The 22350-nt window shown below is 42.5% G+C and overlaps 1 protein-coding gene across 1 annotated transcript; it reads right to left on the bottom strand.

Annotated features, from left to right (window-relative positions):
• Nucleotides 1–254: 254 nt before the first annotated feature.
• ptpn23a (protein tyrosine phosphatase, non-receptor type 23, a) lies at nucleotides 255–22347 on the bottom strand. The gene is made up of 24 exons (XM_074683156.1): nucleotides 22097–22347; nucleotides 19528–19602; nucleotides 18800–18927; nucleotides 18338–18414; nucleotides 16335–16384; nucleotides 16029–16160; nucleotides 15868–15948; nucleotides 15658–15789; nucleotides 15514–15561; nucleotides 13670–13726; nucleotides 13188–13246; nucleotides 13016–13095; nucleotides 11093–11207; nucleotides 10938–11003; nucleotides 10712–10857; nucleotides 10272–10589; nucleotides 8855–9009; nucleotides 8449–8780; nucleotides 5823–8361; nucleotides 3966–4150; nucleotides 3780–3884; nucleotides 3573–3711; nucleotides 3347–3460; nucleotides 255–1555 (listed from the first exon to the last, which is right to left on the bottom strand). The coding sequence occupies exons 1-24, from the start codon at nucleotides 22178–22180 to the stop codon at nucleotides 971–973; spliced, it is 5802 nt and encodes a 1933-aa protein (XP_074539257.1). The 5' UTR covers nucleotides 22181–22347; the 3' UTR covers nucleotides 255–970.
• Nucleotides 22348–22350: the final 3 nt, after the last annotated feature.

Genomic DNA, 22350 nt, shown 5'->3' with positions numbered 1-22350 from the left:
TTGAATGTTTGGCTTCATCACATGGACTCGGCCTTGAACAACCACCCACATCCAACAGCGCTGACCTGAAGACTTCTTCCCCCAGATCCACGCCGCAGTCACGGCGTCATATCAGCTGTTTGTGGACGCAGCGGTGTCTGCTTATGTTGCTCCTCCTCCTCCTCCTCTTTCCTCCTCTTCTCATTGGCTAGCTACAATCTACGCAGGCTGTAGTCGTGGAGGTAACTTATTTACTTTTTTGTAACACAGAAAGTGCAAAACTTTTTACTAATTTTCAAATAAAGAGGCTTTGATACCACATCACTTTTCTGTCTACTGGGTTTATTGATCAATTGTACAATGAATGGATGATTGAATGAATGATTAGTGGCATCCTGTCTGTTATAGTCTAATTTTATTTATTTAAGATATTTACAGTGTTACAGGATGAGAAATCAAAGTTAACGTGCTGATTTGTTTACTGCTCTGTTACCACGGCGACCGAGCTACACGCGCTGATTGATTTAACGGGGGTTTCGTCCAGCTCCGCCCGGCTCCTCTCTGTGCATCACAGTTAAAAACACCATCAGAACGTAGTGAAGACCACCGGCTTTAAAAGAGGAGTGCATGCTGGGAATTCTTCCTTTGACGGGCCCAGATCTGGTGCTTTTAGTGCAGAACATCCATACGTCACAGATGTTTTAATAAAAGACAAAAAAAAAAGGAAAAGAAGCAGCGAAATAAAGCGAAAGAAGGAATGGAGGAACACAGACGAGTGCATAGTGATCTGGTCCCAGAAGCCACGAGTGATGGAGGAGAAGCGAGTGTTTCAGGCCCCTCTGAAGCAGAACAAGTCCACCTAAAGGTCCGAACTGATTCCTACGTCTGCCACCAGGCACGTCTTGGTAATCAACACCCCGAAATGTTCAGTTTTCTTCTAAAAAGCAGGATTAGAAAGAGCAGCGAGAGAACAGCGCCCCCTAGGACCACCTCAGGTCTTGTTGAGGCTCCACAAAGGGTCCAGGCTGCTGAGGGGGTCGTCGCCCTCCTCCCCTCGGGTCCCGTGGAGGCCCTGACCTTCGGCCGGCTGCAGGAAGCTCTGCTTGGTCACCCTCTGCTTCCCCTTCCCCCCTCCCTCCATGGAGAAGGCCTCAGGAGTCAGGGAGGCCAGGAGCTCCAGCGACGAAGGAGCCGGAGCCGAGGAAGGAGGAGGTGGGCTCAGGCTGGGCGCCGCCTCAGGGAGGAGCTCGTGATTGGTTGGAGGTGTGCAGGGGGAGGCGGCATCCAGGCCGTTTGGTGGAGGCGGGGACTGAGTGGGGGAGGTGAGGGGAGGGCTGAAAGAGGAGGGGGGCTCTGAGGGGGGGGAGAGGTCCTGGATCTGCTGGACGTCGCTCAGGGAGTAGAGGTCGGGTAGGGTGGAGCCGACCTGCTCGTCCAGGCCGAACGGAGCATCCATGGTGGGGTCTGTGGCGCTGGGGGGGCGGATGCTGAGCTTGGCGATGGTGGCCTGGATGGAGCTGATGGGCATGTCACCACCCAGGACCAGGTCCTGCTGAGATTCCTGTCTGGAGTAAGGCTGCGGGGGAGGAGAGGGACATGTTCAGAGAAAACCAGGACTCTGCTTCATCTGCTGTGACGGTGTGAGAAGTGGAGCCTGAAGAAAACAGGATCTGAAGACTAAACTGGAGGATCTGCCTCCTGCTCGGCTCTATAAATAAAGTTAAACTGAAAAAATAAACTTTTACACTTTTAAATCACATTTTAAATCCATTTTTATTCTGTTTCTTGTCGGATCTTATTTGCTTTTGTTGGTTTTGATGTTTTCTTTTGTGTGTGTCGGATTTTTTTTTATCTTTTTATTTTAGCTATCTGCACAGCACTGTGTTTCAACTGTGGCTGTTTTAAAAAGCTTTATAAATAAAGTTGAATGGTTGGTGGATAACAATGCTGGATGTTTGGACTAAATGTGCAGATTTTTAAACCACTACGTATTCCTATGTTGTAAAAATCCCTAATTCTGACTGTAAAATGATCAAAACACAACAAAAATTCTAAAATAAAATAAGATATCCACCAGATTGGCTTGTGTCTGTTATTGGCAGTTTACCTGATCTGAATTAATGTAAACTAACTTGTTGATTAAGGAATACTGGAAAAAGTGGAGTAGGCCTGGGTGATAAAATGGTAAAGATTTATATCAGGAAATAACTTTTCCTGGATAGAAATACAAGACACGGCCGACAGAATTTGGATTGAATTCATCCTGAATCTGTTAGCAGTCGCTGTTTTTGCGTCTATATTTATCATGTTTGACATGCAAAGAGAGATGAGGGAGAGGGAGAATCTCCGTATCGACGAAGTTGGACTGTCAGAAATAAAAAAAGAGGAGACATATGGTCTATCCAACAACACCAATTCTGAGCTTTGATGTTTTTAACTGGGGCTTTGTGTTTTCACCAGCGGCGCTGGTCTCCACCCGTGCTTAATGAACGTTCATCTACTGCTTTCTCCAGAGAGCGCAGGAGATGAACCTCCCTCTTCATCCACCGGCAGCTCGGTTGAAGGTTTACTGCCACTGAGTGACCTTGGACTGTTGATCAATGATCACTGTCACAGACACAGCACTGACCAGCTATTTCGTGTGCGCAACGATGGCGTGGAGCATCACATTGGAGAGTGTGCTACATAGGACACGGCTCTCACTTCCTGTGCAGCAGCCTGTGATCCTTACGTCTGGTTTCCCCACCTTTACAGCTTCAAACTTCATTTTTCGTTTACTGCCTCTGCTCTCCAAACTCTCCATGGTGTAAATCCTCAATTAAAAGAGGGCGGTTTGTTTTCCTGTGAGGCTGTCAAGGAATGTTCTGTATTATTTCTCTTTGCTTAAAAAATTGGAAAATAAAAATAAAGTAAAAAAAAAAATAAATAAATAAATTTAAAAAAAAATAAATAAATAATAATAATAATAATAAAAAAAAGAGGCCGGTTTGCACTTGTTATTGATTGCACACACAGTCTGAGTAGATCACCTACTAATGACAAAGTAAAGTAGATGTACCTGTTTTATTTCTCTAAATAAATTGTTTGATGTTCTTCAGTTCATCTCTGACAAGTCAAAATTAACCTTCTGACGTCTTAACCGCTCACTTACAAGTAACAGAGCATTTAAGCTTGAAAAAACAATTATTTGATCTATATCGTGATAAATATCGAGATAGACTAAAATGAAAAAAAAATTATTCTGATGAGATTTTTTCTCATATCGCCCAGCCCTAAGAAGACAAACTTTGACACCTCATCAATGAACATAGTAATTTAAACTTATTCCCCCTCACAATGAGGGTTTATGACTTGGAAGAAAACAAACCTTCGTGGATGCAGCGGCGGTGTTCTTGCTGCAGGTGGCAGTAGTGATGCCATGTCTCTGAAGAACCAGCTCAGCGTGCTTCAACACGGCTTCATAGCAGAACTTCAGGTGGAGCTGGAGAAAAACAAAAGAGAGAATAAAACAAAGCATGAATTAAGAGGAAGATTGATTTAATTCTTAATTAATGACTCAAAAATGACGACATCTGCAAGTTTGTGTCTCTGACCTTCTCCTGCAGCATGTTCTTCCTCTGTTGTCTCATCTTCTTCACCAGGAGTGGGAGGTCAGGGATCCCGTTTCCCGCCTCCAGCTCCTGCAGTGCAGCGTAGAGCAGGCAGAAGGCGCCGGTGCGTCCCACGCCCGAGCTGAAAACAGAAACAAGCTCATTAAAACACGTTTCACAACATCGATACATCCTGAAACATTCACTCACCTGCAGTGCACGACCACAGGTGTGTGTAAGGGCCTCTGGTGGAGGTAGTGTCCGTGAACCTCCTGGATGAAGCGCAGCAGGTTGCTCTTGCTGTCAGGAAGACCCCTGATGAAAAAAAGCAACAACAAAATGAGACTCGTCACAGAGAAGCGCTGAAGAAATGACGCTAACAGACACTCTACTCACAGCTCTGGCCACGAGGTGAACTGAAGATGGACCACGGTCCGCTTCAGGCTTTGGTCCCGGTACTGCAGGCTGATCATGCGCTCCACGTGTGTGGGCGTGGTCTTCTGTGTGGTGAGGCTGAGCGTGATTGGTCCCTGAGAGAGCTGCTGCCCACGCTCTGTTGGGAAGTAGCGCATCACCTTTCCCTGCGAGGGAACAAAGAGACGGCGTTATAAACAGAGATGCTAACGACGGCTAACGAAACACAGCTGAGTGGTTCTTTAATAAGGAGTACATTTAAAATCCATAGGGTTTACTCATCAATTTTACTCAATATTAATTTCAAGCAGTGACCAATTTAACAGTGGGACACTTTGGTGATATTTCACCTTCTAAGTTTGCTCTTCAAAATTAACACTAGAATACATGTTTGTTTTTATTATTTTTTGTATTATTTAGTATAAAATAATCATTAAAATATGACAAAGATATCTTTAAAAATTATTTAAATAATTTATATTAGTGTTGTCAGGGGATTAAAAAATTAATCAAATTAATTACAGGATTTGTAATTAATTAATCAAATTAATCGCATTTTAATCTCATATCTGCTTAAGGTCCCCAAATAAAGAATCTGAATTCTCGGACAAATCTCGGAAATCTGCTCTTTCTCCAGTGTCCGTTTGAGGCTGGCCCCAGAAGTACCAGAAGTAACAAACACACCAAGCCAAAAAAAGCTGTTTTCAAAGCAGAAATTAACCTATTTACAGCCTGGTTCAAAAAACGTCTCCTGTCTGAGCCGCCTACAACTGCACGCGAAGCCCCTATCACTACCAATATGGCTGCAGTAGCCGATCTGCTTCAATTTCCGTTTCAGAAACAGACAGGTGAGGTCAGGGGGACGACGTCCATGTTTTATACAGACTACGGAGAAGATTTGTAAATCCACATTTTTATCGGTGATTGAATTACACCTAAGCCAAGGTATCTTGTCCAAAAAGTTCTATTTTCTATAATAATACGTCAGGCTGGAGCAGCTTCAGTGAAATCAAAATTCATTTTTACATAAGTTACAAATAACAGTGTTTTTGTTGACTGTCCCGTGCCACAGCCACATCATGTCTACAGACCTCATTTTGATTGCAACCATTGTCTGCGTCTATAGAAGTAAGTTACATTTTTCGAAATCCTGCTCATAAACTACTGTGGGTGAGAGCTGTGTGCTCTTTGGATGAGAGCTCAGCATGGATATGAGGAGAAGATGTGAGATGACAGAGACATGGAGAGACGCTGCAAGTCAGAACAGTTCAGGCAGCTCACGCTCCAACTGAAGATGTGTTGTGGTAGTTCAGAGAGAAAAGCGGCGCCATCGTGAGAAAAGACGATGGAGATCATGGAGAGGATCAAAGGATGGAGCGCCCGAGATGAACGTGATCGAAAAAAGTTTGTTTTGTCTGGTTTTTGGATCAAAAACAGGAAGAGAAACATAAAAGAAGAGAGTCCACTCTTCTTAGGTAGTTTTGGTGTTTACATAGTCAGAGAAAACAAGATTATTTGGGTCTTGAAAGATCGTTCAAGACGCTCTGAAAATGGCTGGCAGTCAATGTGTTAATCTGCATTAATTTATATATCAGGTTAATTTGCGATGTAACCAATTAATCAAATTTAAAAAATGGAGGAAATGTCAACTGTGTTAGCATCACTTGAGAGTTTGAGCTTGCCCATTAATGAATTTAGTAAATTCCAGGTATAAACTTTGCAAACAAACAGAATATAAAGCAAAAAAGCTCAGATTTTTCACTTTTTGTATATCTGAGATATTCCCCTAATTACAGAATCACTCAATATATTTTAATTATCATCGACAGAAATGTTTACCTTATCCAGCTCTTGTTCCGAAACCAGCATGACGATCAGCGACACCTTCTGCTCGTAAACCATCAGCCAGAAGTCGGCCGCCGTGCCTGTGAGTGGAGCCTGAGTGGCGATAAGGCGTGGACAGTAAGGGGACAAGTCTTCCACGTAGCTGGCGTTGATGTAGTCGTCTTTCCCTGACTGCAGCACCACCCGGTTGAGGTCGTAGGGCATGACATCCTGGTGCCGGTTCTTCATGGTGTAGCAGCGGGCGATAGCGATGGAGAGTTGTCTGGCATCCTTCTCCTGCTGGTCTTGGAGCTCTTTCCAGCGGGCGTCCAGCACGGACAGCCCGCCTTCACTCTCAGACGGGTGCTCCAAGGAGTCGACCTGGGCTCTGTAACGTTCCAGTTCGCCGTGCAGGCGCGCGACTCGCTCTGGGGCTTGATACGGATCCCCCTGGATGAGGAGGACTCCCTGGGAGCTCCTCCTGCGGCGCTCTCCGTCTTGTGGGTCAGCTTTGGTCGGTTGGAGGACGTTGGTCGGGGCCTTGGTGCCTCCTGGTTGGCTCTCGGGGCTCGAGGAAAGGAGGTCGTCCGTGCTCGAGTTCTGGCGCTGAAACAGCGATGTGGAAGGCGAGACGGCAGAGGGGGAGGGGAGAGTGGGTGGGGCTGTGCTACCAGGGGTGGGAGCTGGAGTGGGTCTCTGCAAGGAGGCAGGACCAGGGGAGGGTGCTGGGGAGGGGGCCGGTGAAGGAGAAGGAGGGACGGAGTTTGATGGTGGAGCCACAGGGGGCGCTCCAGGAGAGGGCTGCATCATGTGTGGGGCAGGGGGGACATGTGGACCATGTGGGCCCATGGCAGTGGGCTGCTGTTGGGTACCAGGAGGTACAGTAGCTCCTGGACCTGAAGGGTACAAAGTAGGGGGGCGCTGATGTGTCATCGGGAGGGGAGCCTGAGGTTGTTGAGGGGCTGCAGGTTGAGGTGCCAGAGGCTGCTGAGGAACCATCGGGGCCCCTCCTGGGTAGCATACTCCCCCAGAGTGGGGGGGCAGAGCCTGTGGCTGGCCAGGCATCCTGATGGGCTGCTGGGGCATGTTTGGTATCGGTGGCTGTTGGTGTTGTGGGGGTAGTGCACCAGGAGGCATCTGTGGCATTGGGCCCCGTGGCACGTGGACCTGAGCACCAGGGACCATGTGAGGTTGTGAAGCAGGAGGCATCTGTGGGCGCAGGGTGGGGTGAACAGCCTGGTTAGTGGGGGGCAGATAGTTCTGAGAAACGGGAGGCATGTGCTGGCTCGTGGGAGCCATGTAGTTCTGAGAGACCGGAGGAACTGCTTGATTTGTTGGGGGCATTGGGGCTCTGGGACCCCCTGGTATCTGAGCGTGGGGAGGGATCTGCTGAGCACCAGGGGGCACTGACATGTGCTGCTGCTGTTGGGGCATCATATGTTGCTGAGGAAGTCCCTGGGGCATCTGTTGGCCTGGGTGGGGCATGTAGGGTTGAGATGCTGGCTGAGAGGTTGGGGGGATTTGTGGATGAACAGTCTGAGGTGGCATCTGGACCTGAGGAGGAGTTGGCATAGAGCCGGGCATCATCTGAGGGTGCTGCTGTGGCATGTAGCCCTGTGGAGTCTGGTAGCCCTGGGGGATCTGAGGCCGAGCCTGGTAACCATTCTGCTGATGCGGCTGCAGCTGACCAGGGTACGCCTGCTGGTACTGGGGAGGAACACCAGGCTGAGGGGGCATGTACCCATGTGGGTATCCCTGCTGAGCCTGAGGGCCAGGAAAGGCTCTTGGACCAGGCTGGTACCCCCGAGGCATTGGTTGCACATGGGTCTGGGGAAACTGCTGCTGTGGCTGTTTTGGTAACTGTGGTTGGGGTGCAGGAGGTTGGGCTTGGCCGTGCATTGGCACTCCTGTTTGAGGGATAAACTGGGGGTACGCCCCCATCTGTGGGGGGACGGTGTAGCCAGCAGAGGCTGCAGGGGGTACAGGATGGTGTTGTGTGGGGGCGTAGCTTGGGATGGGAGCCTGGATGCTGTCGATAGTGGAGGTTGACGGCCGGACTGGAGCAGGAGCTACAGGGCCAGGTTGGGGGGCTTGTGGATGTGGTGGCCGGTAACCTGGCACAGCCGCCTGGTTTGGCATGTGAGGAGGCATCTGAGGGAGCGGTCCACGCGGCAGAGGTCCAGAAGTAGGGAACTGAGCAATCCGTGCCAGGAGCTCCGGGGGAGGAAGGTTGGCAGGGAAGCGAGGAAGACCAGCGACTTGAGGAGCTGGAGCACCAGGCCACGGCAGAGAGCTGCTGCCGCCCAGGTTAGCACCAGGGGGGATGTAGGCTTCAGGACCTGGCATACGGACTGCAGAGCTGGGCAGGGAAGGGATGTCAGGGGGGAGGCTGCGAAGCTCTTCAGGTAGGTCGCCCCCCAAAGCCAGGATAGCTGCACTGAGCTGGGCCAGCTCAGGGTCATCGAGGCTGGAGCAGGCAGAGTCGACATCAGCGGGCTTTGTTATCAAGGTGGGCTTAGCTGCTGTGGGCCGCGCCGGAGGTTTCTTGGTCTCTCTGAAAGAGGAGAAACAAACATCACTGGATCATCACATACAAGTCAAACACAACATTTCTCACACCTCCTAATGTCATCAGCCGTACTTTTCCAGGATGGGCTTCCTCTCCTCAGCCCTGGCCTGACACAGGGTCTTGGCTCTCTCCAGCAGACGTGACGCTTTGGCCTCGAGGTCTTCGTAGAACTCCTTCCCCTCCTGAGACTTCTTCATCAGGTCCTCGTAGGCTTCATATGAGCCCACCAGTCCCTGCACGGTGCTGTTCCACTGCTGCTCGGTCTGGCTCAGGCCCTTGCGGACTGTGGCGTACTGGACATTAGCTTCAGTCAGCGCCTTCAGGATGTTCTCCTGAGCCGCCATGTTCTGGTCGATGTAAACCTTCACCTGCTCGTACTTCTTCAGCTGCTCCTCGAAGATTTGCTGGAGGGACAGAGGTTCGTTAGAAGTTTCAGTAAATAAATAATAAGTGTATAATTTAGAGCTTAAATCTGCACCTTCATGTCCGCTCTCTCTGTGGTGACCAGGGTAGAGGTGATGTCGTCCTGCTGGATCAGGTCCCGGAGTTGCTGCTCCAAAGAGGTTCTCTGTTCCCTCATTTCCTGCACCTTGCCGAGGATTCTCTTCATGCACTGCAGCCCTGCTACTTCCTCTGCAAGGACAAACACAGAAACACACACACAAAGGTTTTTTTTTTTTTTAAGTCAAAGCCATGCTCTAAAGCAAATGCACTGAAATGCTGAAACTGAAGAAGGAAAAGGGAAAGACATGCTAAAACAGTGAGACAGAGCTGAAAATGTGGAATGGAGAAAATGAAGAAGCAGAATAAGTATTAAAAACAGAAAAATAAGTTAAAGAAGTAGTACTAGAAAAAGAAGAAGAAGTTGTGGAAGAAGATGTATAAATAGTGGAGAAAGCAGAGTGAATGAATGTTTTGTTTCGTTATTATAAACAGCAACTGAAAGGTTTCCATGGTAACCTGCTCATTAGGCCGTGGAGAACTACAACGTCTGTTATTATCAGATGATGAACAAGCAAAAAGAAGAGTCTGAATCTCATCTAGCTGTGGCAAACCGTAAGGGCTATTAGAAAAACAGTTAGGCCATAAAAATCTTAAGACTATGATGAACACAGTGATGTGCTTCTGATGTCTGTAGAGCCAGGAATGAGCACAGCACGGCGAGCTACAAATGTAGTTATGAATGGAGCTGAGCTGAAGATGAAGGCCAAAATTAACATTGCTGCAGATTACAGAAAAATTAGGTTTTGTCTCACATTTGGGCAGTTTTTGACCAAACAGTAGCATCTTTTGCTAAGATAATCCCTTTGTTAGAAGAAGGAGAAGCCATGGAAGGTTTTAAAATATCTCTTAAGTTTCTAAAGTGAAGATTCTTGAAGTTATTACTGTTTGTTTGAGAAAGTTGTAAAGTCTCAGCAGCAGCCTCTTATACACTGCCCTCTGAGTACAGCGAGTTTGTAAAAGTTTGTGCTGCTATAACAGTAAAATTTCAAAAACTGTATAAGATATTTAAAAGCTATGTCATAAATTGATAGCCCAAAGATTTGTGAACATTTTAAAGCAAAAATAAAGTCTGTAAGTTAAAGTATGCTGAAGTTTTAGCATCTCAAAGTTTAGGAAGATTTAGGCGGTAAAGCTGGAGTTCCCCATTCATTTTATTGGGGGAAATTTAGTCAGAAAAAGCTGAATAAATCAAAAAGTTTGAGGGTTAGAGGTGAGAAAAGTCACAGCACACATGTCCTGAAGAAGCTGGATAGTTTTTCATTTGAATGGTGACTCAGCATTTCAACATAATGAAAATGACTAGTTGTTAATCCCCCTTCTTCAAACCTCTTTTAATAATCAAGGCGAATGTAAACTCATGTAACACCACACTCACACAAACGCTTTCTCACCTTCACTGAGCTGAGGCCGGGGCAGAGCCTCCTTCAGACTCTCCAGCGGACCCCCCAGGAGGCGCAGGTTGCTGATGTGCAGGTTCATGGCTCGGTGGAGCTCCGTGTTGGTAAAACTCGCCTTCTCGTGGGCCTCCATGTATTTCTCCAGATCCCTGCGGATTTCAGCCAGAGCCTGGGCCTGGGCTGCTGGGTGAACCTCGGCTGCACTGGGGCCGCCAGCCTCCAGGAGAGCCCGCTCACCGGCCTCATCCACCTCCAGGACGTCTCTGATCTCCTTTAGGGAAGATTCCACGTCGGTGAAGACACCAGAGAGTCCTGCAGGAGCAAGAAATGTGACAGGAAGTATTCATTTAGTTTATTCCAGCATGTGTCATGGGTTAGCAGTGAGGGCCTGTGTTTGTTTTGTTGACATCGTGGAGCATCAGTCATCAACTGACCCTGCATGGACTGGATCAGGCTCTTAACGGTGTCAGGTCTCACACTGAGAGCTGCACACTTCTCCATCAGGATCGGAGGGATGTGGCTGTACATGTCCAGGTTGTCCACCGACTCTGGCTCCAGACCCAAAGAGTCCATGAACTGCCTGCAGATGAAAACGAGAAGAGTCAGTGGTCAGGCCTCTAAATTAATTTAAAACTACACCCATGGGCAAGAAAAACTCACTCTAGTGTTTCATTCTTTCCCTCAATCTTCATCATGACGTCCCTGAGCAGTTTGGCCTTCTCCTCACTGGAAAGAAGAAGACAGTAAAAACCGTTTATTTGCTTTCTTCATGTGTAAAAAGCTGACTCATGCGGAGAGAAACTAAAGGGGCTCACCTGTAAAGTGAAGAGGCCTCATGTGCCGCCATTGGCACCAGCTTGGCGAACAGGTCTGGTCCTGTGACACTGGGGTCTGTGGGGTTGACTGGAAGAGCTCTCACCAGCGGGGCACCTGAAGGGGGCACAGGGTGGTTAGGGTTACAGACAGGCTAACGTGAGCTTTTTTAACAAGTAGATCAGGAGAAAAACTGGAACCAATGCCAACATTTCTGGCATTAGACATGGTTACGTTACTTATACATTTTAGCAAATTGATCATGCTTTATTTTTCCAGAGATGGATTTTCTGACACTATAAAGGAGAGAAGGCCTAGGCGAAGTTTTTTCAGAAAGCCCAGAACCCGGACCAATCTGCCTCTGCCCCCCTTGAGGCTTGAAGACAGCAGATAGACCTTAAAGACAAGCCCTGATTGACAACTTTCAGTGGGATGCATCTTTTTCAAACCGCTTTAGATCATCATTAAATACTGATCTGATGAGGAGATTATGACACAGACATCAAAGAAACTTGAATGACTTCCAGAGGACTTCCTTTGTGTTTGAATTAGGAAACTAGGAATGGATATTGATTTCCGACTATTCAAACAGTCATTAACAAAAAATATTGAATACTTCATGTGACGATGGCTTTGTCTTATCTGCAGCAGATCTAAGTTTTTGCTGTTATGCATCAGTTTCACAAAAAACAGATTGAGCAGGACAGGAAGTTGTGCATGGAAACCGTCTGAAATGCCCAATGATTTTCAAAATAAAACAAACTGTGTCTAAACCAGATCGTATTTTACATGACCACGGCAACAAACTGACATAATGGACAGAGCCTTTGAATAATCTTCGAATAGTTACGAGAAAATATTGAATAGCTCTTTTGCTTGAAATGCCAATCTCTAGTTGGATCAGCTGTTGTAAACTGGGTCTCCACTGACACGTTCAGCTTAAGGTCTCCAGTTTTCAGGGTCACTCTTTAAGCTGTAACACCAGGAGCTGGCAGAGACACATTCACACTATCCGGCTCAAAGGAGACCGTTGGTTAGGAGGTACTAAACCAAGTCCATCACAGCTGGGGGTCTTCTTACTGGAAAGTACTTCCCCCCAATTAAGGTCATTTTCAGGGTTACATTTTTTGCCCGGGTACTAAACTTAGACCCTAGTTCCTCTGGTCCAAAAGCACCAAAGTACAGAGGAAATGGGCACATGATCGAGGATTCAATACAAGCTGATTTATCTGAGCTTTTAAGGCTGTTACCAAAGAAATAAACTCGCTAACCCGTCCTGTAACTGAAGCTTTAAGGCAACAAATGCAGCTGAAATTTTGGATCAGGCAGCTTTGCCCTGATCAACTAATTCTTATTCTAACTTATTATATCTTTAAGTATAGATTTATATAAGAAGAAATAATACAGTAAAAAGAAAATCTGTAGAAAAAATACCAGGAATCATCTAGAAAGAATCTGACTTGAAGCTGCCTTTTCCCTTAAGGACAGGATGAAACGAAAAAGGAAAAGTGGGAAGAAATGATCCATGAATCGATCCAAGATAGAGTCGCTCTCTTAGACAAAAACAAAGTCATCAAAACCAAATCAGCTCATCCGAGAGTCCAAGTGGAAGTGTTTGCTTAATCTGAAGTTTTCCCCTCGGGACATTCCTGAGATATTTCTTTGACACGATGTTGGACAAACAGACTGATCAGAAAAAAAGAAACCCCCCGGCTGAGGCAGATATGAATGAAGAACTGTTTCCTACTGACGTTGGCCACGTCGTAAATGTGAGTAAGTCACTGATTTAACACACAGGATGTTCTTAGAAACACGATGCACCCAGTCAAAGACAGTGAAAGACCAACCTGCACAGTGAGCATACATGCATTCAAAGCGTGCGTCATGTAAACGCAGCTTTGCGTGCTAATGAGAGTGAATTGTACCTTTGACGGAGCCCAGAGTCTCCAGAGAAGGAACCGTCTCGTGATAGATGAAGTCGTTGTCTTTTTTGGCCGAGTTGAACCTGGAGATAAAGTTTGAAGATGATGTTTTGACTCAGAGCTGAGCAGAAACTACAGATAAAAATAAAAAGTTATTTAAAGCTGGAGGACTCACTTTCCCCCGATAACATCCATGGTGAATCTCAGGGCCTCCTGCACGCTGTCAGGCTGACCCTGGATGGAACAGGACAACACAAAGCAGAGATTAGTTTGAGGTTGAATAATGGGAGGAGTTACAGTTACAGTAGCTGTGTTTCCAAAACACCTTTTCACAAAACATCAGTGATATTTCTGTCACTTTCTATAAAGTACAATTGCGTCTTGCTTGTGTTTCCAGAACTGTGTACAACTCGAGTAAAATCGCGTCTCTCAAGATTCAATTTGTGGACAGCAGAAGGAGGAAGGTGGACACAAAAAGCAGGTCAAACGGGACAGGAACTTGTGCACGGAAACCATCTGAAATGGCCAATGACTTTCAAAATAAAACAACCAGGGTCCAAACCAGATTGTACTTAAGATGACCAAAGCAACAAATTTACATAATGAATGTGATGGAAACGCAGCTGCTGACACTTCCAGGATTAAACGTCATCCTACCTTTGCTAGTTTGATTGCTTCATTGAGTTTGTCCAGTGAGCTCTGCAGGTACGCCAACTGTTGACACAGGAAATCAAAGTAAGCAACACAAAGAAAAGCAGATGAACATGTGTGTATGTAAGAGCATCAAGCAGAGGAAAAGATTTGTGGGAGAAGCTTTAGTGACATCAGATCAAAACCACAACTTGGTTCATGGCGAAATACAAGGGAGGGCTGAAAAGTTTGTAGCCGTAGCACTTACAGCATGGTTTATTTTCAGATGAACTGACGCTGGTGTAGTGTTTGAGGACTTTGAAAAGTAGAACCAGAGACGTTTTAGTGAATATAGATGAAAATTTGGCACCATGGTGTTTTCAAATATCTTCACAAAAAGAGATTACGCTTTGTGCTAATATGTTACAGGTATTTGCTGTATTTTGCTTATGCAGTTATTAGTTTTTTTAATTATTATTTGGAAGTGTGTTCATTAAATAACTGAATACTAATGTAAAGTGTAGGGGTGAGACTGGATAAGTTCCAACTTCCTTTCACTCCTTTTGAACATGCAGATGACAACTTTATTAGGCTCCTTTGTTGTAGGTGTTGTTTTTTTGTCGGATTACTTTTGTTTATGCATTTGTTTTCTTCTGTTTTAAATGTTTGCTCATGTTCTAAGAAAGGAAGGATGAAAGAAAGAAAATTAGAAAGATAGAATACAAGAAGAAGAAAACAAAAAAGAAAGAAGAAAGAAAGAAAGAAAGAAAGAAAGAAAGAAAGAAAGAAAGAAAGAAAGAAAGAAAGAAAACAGGAAAGAAAAAAGAAAGAAAGAAAGAAAGAAAGAAAGAAAGAAAGAAAACAGGAAAGAAAAAAGAAAGAAAGAAAGAAAGAAAGAAAGAAAGAAAGAAAGAAAGAAAGAAAGAAAGAAAGAAAGAAAACAGGAAAGAAAGAAAGAAAGAAAGAAAGAAAGAAAGAAAGAAAGAAAGAAAGAAAGAAAGAAAGAAAGAAAGAAAGAAAACAGGAAAGAAAAAAAATGAGAAAGAAACAAAGAAAAATATTTAAAAGAAAGAATGCAAGAAAGAGCACAAGAAACACAAAAATGAGAAAGAAAGATAGAAAACAAGAAAAAAAAAAGAAAAAAAAGAAAGAAAAAAGAGAATGAGAAAGAAAAAACAAGAATAAATTAAAACTAGACAGAAAACAAGAAAAAAACAAGAATAAATCAAAACTAGAAAGAAAACAAGAAAAAAACAAGAAAGAAAAAATGTGAAAGAAAGAAAGAAAGAAAAAATGAGAAAGAAAGAGAGAAAGAAAGAAAAAATTGAAAAAGAATGAATGCAAGAAAGAGCACAAGAAACAAAAATGAGAAAGAAAGAAACAAAGAAAGAAACAAAGAAAAACATAAAAAGAAAGAAAGAAAGAAAGAAAGGAGGAAGAAATTGAAAAAAGAAAATGAGAAAGAAAGAAACAAAGAAATAAAAAATAAAAAGAAAGAAAGAAAGAAAGAAAGAAAGAAAAGTGGTATTGCTTTTCCAATTTTGCTTGTCAACAAAGACTGAAATGAAGGATTTCAATTTGAACATTTTTTTAAACAAAGAATCACAATCTTAATATTGTGCAACAAAAAAATCCTGAAAAATATGTGAATATTTTTTTTCCACCAACCCCTAAAAAACAGTCAAACAAACACGTGAATGATTTCTATGAGAAAGCCAGTTTTCCTTGTTTAGTTGGATTTGGGGACTTTTAAGAATCTTAATTAACTCCAGAGCAGACAGCTTTTCTCTGAATGTGCAGTAACCATCAGTAAAAGTCCAACAAAAAGAAGTCAGAGCACTGGAAAACCATATCATGACGTGTGATCGTACCCGCTCTCCAAACTTCTGCTGCTCCTCGGCTTGTTTTCCCATGTGGAGCTAAACATGACAAACAAACAAACACAGAAGTTCACGTGTCAGTGTGAGAGGAATCAAATAGCAGCGACCTCCGTCACATCCTGCCGTCTGACTCACGTGTGCAATCGAAGCAAAGTAGTAGATCTTCATCTGGACCAGCTTCTTCCAGTCCTTCTGGATCTTCCCCAGCATGGACGCCGTCTCAGAGTTCTCCAGAGCTCTGCACGCCTCTTTGTAATAATCCACCACCTGCAGCACAACACACTCATTAACCTCCAACATCTCAGTAATTTAATGACAGGGTGTTATCAGTGACGAGGAGCAGACCTGAGCGCTGATACGAGCAACCAGGAAGCTCTTCCTGTTGTCCAACATGGACTTCTCCAGAAGACACTCCTGAGCCTGACCCTGAAAGACACACACACACACAGACTGTGAGACAGTTTTTATGAGTGTGTCTGTGGGTTTTCCTGTGTGGATTTACCGACCAGCATGAGGTTGATGTTGAGGTTAAGGATCTGGTGGGACATGTCCACGCTGAAGTTGTGGCTGAAATGGTCTCTCAGGTAAGAAAACGCCCCCGCTGAGCACTGGAAGTGTGTGCACGACACCTTCATGCCCTGGACGGAGAGCAGAGAGTCAGCTGGAGTGTTTAGGAGCATGATTGATGTGAATTTATATGTGTGTGTGTGTGTGTGTGTGTGTGTGTGTGTACGTGTGTGTGTGTGTGTGTGTGTGTGTGTGTGTGTGTGTGTGTGTGTGTGTGTGTGTGTGTGTGTGTGTGTGTGTGTTACCTCTTCAGATACTCTGTTATCCATGGCTCCCAGCATGGAGTGCAGGGCCCCTGCAGAGGATTCAAAGAGAAGCAAACTTTCAGTTTCCTCAAGATGTATCCTTCAATCTGTCAGATTAAACCTCACTCTAGTTTAAATCAGGGATGTCCTGAAACAGATTTGCGGACTTCCAATCCAATTTTTTCATGATGTGTTTTCCCGATACCAATTCGATACCTTTCTCTGATAAATCTCATACTCCTTTGGGTGATTCCGTTGTAAGTGATCAATCATATTTGTTGTATTAAAGTGAGCCCTGTTAGTGCCTCCTGGAGGAACACTCACTTTACAAAGCCATAAAGCGTGACAGTGCTGAAAACACTGGATCGGTCCTGATTGCATAACAAAATTCGATACAAACTGTATTTGCATAAGCATATTTGTCTGATTGAGGTAAAAGTTCAGTCATCCTCCATAACCCACATCATCTTCTCTGGTCAGCACATACCCCTGTCATCAACAGTCACCAACCTAGGTGTAACGTTCAACAGTCACATAAAACATATCCACAAGACCTCCTTTCATTTCCTAAGAAACATTGCAAAACTCTGTCCCGTACTCAGTCTATCGGACACCGAAAAAAGTCGTCCACGCCTTTGTCTCCTCAAGGCTCGACTACTGCGACGCACTCCTCATCGGGACTCCTTGCAAGGGCCTACAGAAACCTCAATACATCCAGAACAGCGCCGCTAGGATCCTGATGAGGGTGTGGAAGTATGATCAGATAACATCTATCCTTCACTCCCTCCACTGGCTTCTGGTCTTATTCAGGATTCAATACAACTTTATACAATGGGTGATCGGTAGGGATGTGTACCTTTCACATTTGACACGATACAGTACCAATATCAGGTACTTGGCAATTGGTACCAGTACTCAACGGTTTTCTGTACTTTTTTGTGTTTATGTACTAAAAAATATGAATTTGTTTAATAATTTATTTTGTCAACTTAACATATTCATTCTTCAATATGTAATCTTGCTATGCTGTGTTCATGTCCCACTTACTCTTCCACTCTCTCATAGTCTTAAGGATGCATTTAGGTACCTAAACATGGTACCTTTTGATTCCACATAAATTGGTACCTGGTACTTTTTACAGAATTCGGTCGGTACCTGTAAAAGTTCCTATTTTGGTACCCATCCCTTGTGATCAGGCCTTTAGCTCAGCCACTCCTCATTTGTGGAATACCCTTCCTGGCCACCAGAGGGCTCTACAAGCAACAGACTCTTTCTTTTTAAAAAAGCTTTCTCCAAAAGCATTTAACCTGTTTGTTTTTAATCTTGCTTTACTGTTGCACTTTGAGATCATTTTGATGAAAAGTGTTTTACAAATAAAATTAATTACACTTACAATAATAATAATAATAATAATAATAATTATTATTATTATTATTATTATTATTATTATTATTATTATTATTATTAATAATTTTTATTTCTATTTTTATTTTTTTAAGCTGCTTTGGGCTGTGCAGGATTTAAATTTACACATTTCTGCAGCTTGTAACACTGCTGCCATTAAAGTAATTAAATAGAAATTAATAAATAAATAAATAAATAAATAAACATATATATATATATATATATATATATATATATATATATATATATATATATATATATATATATATATATAGGCAGATAAATCAGAGAACAGTCTGTGAGTTGGATTTCTTACAAATGTGTTTGAAAAAGAGAATTCTAAAAAGCAGATGTGAAATTTTACCAATTGAAAAAAGTTAATCTTTGTCCAGGGTTTGATCCTGTGAATTTGAACAACCACATCCTTTTTTAAAACAAAGTCAAACAAAAAACAAAGGAATCCAAAGCATTAAAATCTGATCAAGATTAGTGTCTTTTTTTTTTTTTAACTGGTTGAATTTAAATGTTAAAACTTTGTTTTTGTTCGACTGGTGTTGACAATTACAAGGGAGTAAATTGCTCAGCGTGACTAAACTCACCCAGATTGTAGAGGATGCAGGCTTGCTCATAGCTGATGTCATCGTGGGTGACTGTTTTTCCAGAGAATATTTCTGTCCTGCAAGCAAACAGGGATTCATCATACAACAGAAATATGTTACAACAAGAATCTGTGTAGAAATCCAAGGGGAACAATGTATAGTTAAAAGTCAAACAACAAATTTATCGAGTATCTTAGAACCACATGCTCCTAATCCAATTTAAAATAACTTTTTTTTTCTTTTTTTCAAATAACTTTTAAATTTGTGCTGCTGAAAACGAGGAGTCTCATAGATATTAGAAGAGAATAATAATATTAAATCAAAAACAGTTAATAACAAAAAAAACAAAACAAAAGTCTGATTCTATTGTGTTTAAGGGGGAAATGGGAACAAACAGGAACAATTTTTCAACTGATCCTGGATGTGTGTGTGTGCTGCGTCTACATGTATGTGCGTCCTCACCATGAGATGGGTACAGCGGCCTCCTGACCCGTTCCCATGGGGACCCGGCTCTGGAGGTAATGCAGCTGGCCGAAGTACTTCCTCAGAGTGCTGCAGCCCTCGAAATCCCTCGTCACGTTTACAGCGCTCTGTGAAACACACAAAAACACTGTGTTTACATCTGTACTTTCACTCAGATGAACTTCATAAAGTCCTGACGGAGATCACATGAACAACGGGCTCTAACCTGAATACCTGGGGACATAAACACACCACCAACAAAAACAGACAGTGCCAATGAAGAGGCGTCCATCTCAAAGCCAAAACATCAAACCGTTTAAGGATTTGAGAGAATCTGATTCATTTTCTATCACCTTTTCAAAACTGACAGCTGTTGTTCATGTATCAAATGAACAACAGCTTCCTCACAGGTTTAGAGGCTAAGGCACATCACATCTTTAGAATAAAATCCACAAATATGTCCTGACAGACTGATGACGAACTGATGTGACAGCATTCAAATATCACTTGGCTCTAAAACAGCTGCTGCCACAGTCAGAGGCTGCAGCAGGCTTCAAACAATCAACAAAGTATGATACTGTCATACTATTTGCATGCTTCGCTGCAACTTGTAGAAACAGTCAAATTACAAACGTTATCTTTATGTTAGGCTAAGTATGGCCAAACTGGCAGTTAATTACAAGCAATAACACGTGTGTTTCTCTGTGGATGTTTCACACAGTGCTGACCTGCCGCAGTGTCTCCAGCTTCTTCATCTGTTCGTTGTAGTTGTCTGGATTCTCTCCATAATTCTTCAGGATGAACTGGGAAGGGAGAGAAGAATGTAAGAGAGGGTTGAAGTGGAAAAAAGAAGCTTTAATGAGGTTATACTAAAAAAGAGTTAAAGTTAAATAAAAGATAAAAACACAAATAATGTTTCATTAAGAGTTTAGGCTCAACAGATTTGCTTCAAGTGTATTCAACGCTTTATTTAATCAATACTAAGATCATTAGCCATCATTATTGTTATTGCTGTTATTTCTTCAATATTGCTGTTATTAACAATGATAACCCAATGGTCAATATCACTTTCAATATTATAGCTAACGATAGCATTACAAAACTTTTGCCATTACTGTTATTGTTATCTTTCTTTTTCATTTTTGTTAATGTTTTTTTTATTTATTTGCCTTTATTTTTTGTTTCATTTACAAGTAATCTTTGCCATTATATTAACATTATTGCCATAACTTTATCACCACTTCACAACATTTTGTCTATCTATGTCACTGTCTTTTATTGTTGCACAATAAGAAAAAATAAAATAAAAATAATTTGAGTCAGTGCTTAAGTACCCAAAAAATAATAATAAAAATAAATAAAACTATAATATTTTTATTATAATAAATTTATTTTTATTTCCATTATAATAATAAAAATAAATAAAATTATTATTATTGTTATCATTATTATTATTATTAATATATCTAGATATTCTGCTGATAGAGCCAAGATTTTAAAATCTTATTATAAATTTATTTTTATTTCCATTATAATAATAAAAATAAATAAAATAATAATAAAATATAATAAATAATAAATAATAATAAATAATAAATAATAATAAATAATAATAAAAATAAATAAAATAAATAAAATTATTATTATTGTTATCATTATTATTATTATTAATATATCTAGATATTCTGCTGATAGAGCCAAGATTTTAAACTGCCTTACAGGCGCCAGAGTTTTCCCATCATGCTTTGCCCCAACTTTTTGTCTCTATCTCACTTGATTTAATTATAAAAGCAAGGCTTGGGGATAAAATACACAATGACGCAGCAACAAGAGAAGTATTGTCCCTAAGTGCTCTCCTACATGTGCTGTTTGACCTGTTGTTTGGAGAAATGGGATAATAAATACACTAATTTAGAGATGTGACAGATGATCATCATAGACTATATGTTTATTTTTCAGGTGTGAACTCAATATTAAACTCTTATCCATTATATATTTTTTTGTTTTGTTTAGTTTTTTAAAGGAGATGCAAGATTCAAAGCTAGAAAAACTTCCAACATGCTAAAAACTATGAGCTTCAGTTATATATATAAAAAAAAAAAATTGGGGATTTCATAGTTTTTTAAATAATAAAGAAATGTAGAGGACAAGATTAAATTCCCCACAAAATAAGAGAAGATAAACAAATAAATAAAATTCAAATGAAAGGTTAAAGATGAATTATCCTGTCCATGACACTGGATGAAACATGCTCAAATAGCATCTTTTAAATAGTTAAATTGATTTTAAAAAATGTGTTTTAAAAAGAGATTTAAAGGAGGAAAAATAAATTGATTAATAAATAATAATGAATTAGAAATCTTAGCACATAATAGACTTTATTTTGCTGCAGGAACCACTTTGTTGCACTGGCCTTGGCATTTTGGAGCACCAGGCAGTGATTTTAACCCAATGAAAGCCCGGATGTGAAAGTTCATCTTAGTCCATCACTCCCAGGTGCTTTTCTGGAGGAAGTGACTGTAACCCAAGAGAGCAAAGGTCTCTTATGTTATCACCATGAGAAAGCTTGTTGGAAAAATGGGTCACCAGATTAAGACGAAAGTGAGTCACCTGTGCCTTCTGCTATCCTTTAACAAGAGGGTGAGCTAGTTTGGATACAGGACATGTCTTTTCCTGGTGTAACCTCAGTTAATAAATACATCTGTAGATGTACAAAGGTTTTACTGCTATCAAATGTTAAGATATCATTATGATCAGCTAAGCTTAAATGTAGGTAAATAAACTGTATCCACGTTTAGAAACTGGTTTAGCTGTTGGTTGTGTGTCTTCTTTCCTCTGGCAGAAAGCCTACATTTGACACAGGTGCATGTGACACTGAGATCACAGATAGTTGTTTTCCTGTAGGTATCCTGACGGGGCCGAGAGGAGCTATGATCCCTGTTTTAGCTCCGTTTACCTCTGACTTTACAGCGTTACCCTGCTTTGTTTACATCCCACACAGCCAGCCTCTAGCCTAAGGCCTAATTATGAACTTGGACTCATGCTGCTCGCTTATTTCCAGCTAACATGAGGCTAACGTTAGCAAACAAAAGGCGGTGGTCAGGGGGATTTCACCAGACCCAGACCTCAGCTAGCTGGAACCGTTCTGGAACATTCCCCGAAAGACAGAGGCAGCTATCTGGTTGTGCTAACATGTGCTAACGTTAGCTTCTTGACAGGGTTTATCCAGGCGTCCATAATCCCTGTTTGGTTGACTTTCGACCTCAGCCCTGTTGCTCCATTCCCCACCCAGCTCACCTGCCTGACGGACGGGCTGAACTGGAACTCCCCTGCCTCTTTCAGATCCAGCCAGATCATCGGCATCCGGGGGACTGCCTCCATTGCGGCCGGCTCTACAAGGGGCCGTGGGCCGTTACCGTGTCAGGATCACGTCGGGAGTTTTGTGGACGTGAACGGTTTTCAGAAAGATAGCTTTCCTCCAAACAACTGTGTCATGAATCCATTTACACTTCAACCGGAAGTTCTGAGCGCAGGTGACGTCTGCTCGCAAA

This window comes from Halichoeres trimaculatus, unplaced genomic scaffold, assembly GCF_033239565.1.
Source record: "Halichoeres trimaculatus isolate MK-OKI-2021-1 unplaced genomic scaffold, fHalTri1.1 fHalTri1_scaffold_12, whole genome shotgun sequence".
Taxonomy (NCBI): domain Eukaryota; kingdom Metazoa; phylum Chordata; class Actinopteri; order Labriformes; family Labridae; genus Halichoeres; species Halichoeres trimaculatus.
Note: the sequence above shows the minus strand (reverse complement) of the source record. Positions and strands in the feature narration are given on the sequence as shown.

Excerpts from the sequence above, each read along its gene's own strand:
- ptpn23a (XM_074683156.1), bottom strand. The coding sequence starts at position 22,180 with ATGGAGGCAGTCCCCCGGATGCCGATGATCTGGCTGGATCTGAAAGAG. Across the intron at positions 13,727-15,513 it reads AGCAGAAGTTTGGAGAGCGG|TTGGCGTACCTGCAGAGCTC; the intron begins GTACGATCACAC and ends CTGTGTCAACAG. Across the intron at positions 10,590-10,711 it reads CCTGATCCAGTCCATGCAGG|GACTCTCTGGTGTCTTCACC; the intron begins GTCAGTTGATGA and ends TTGCTCCTGCAG.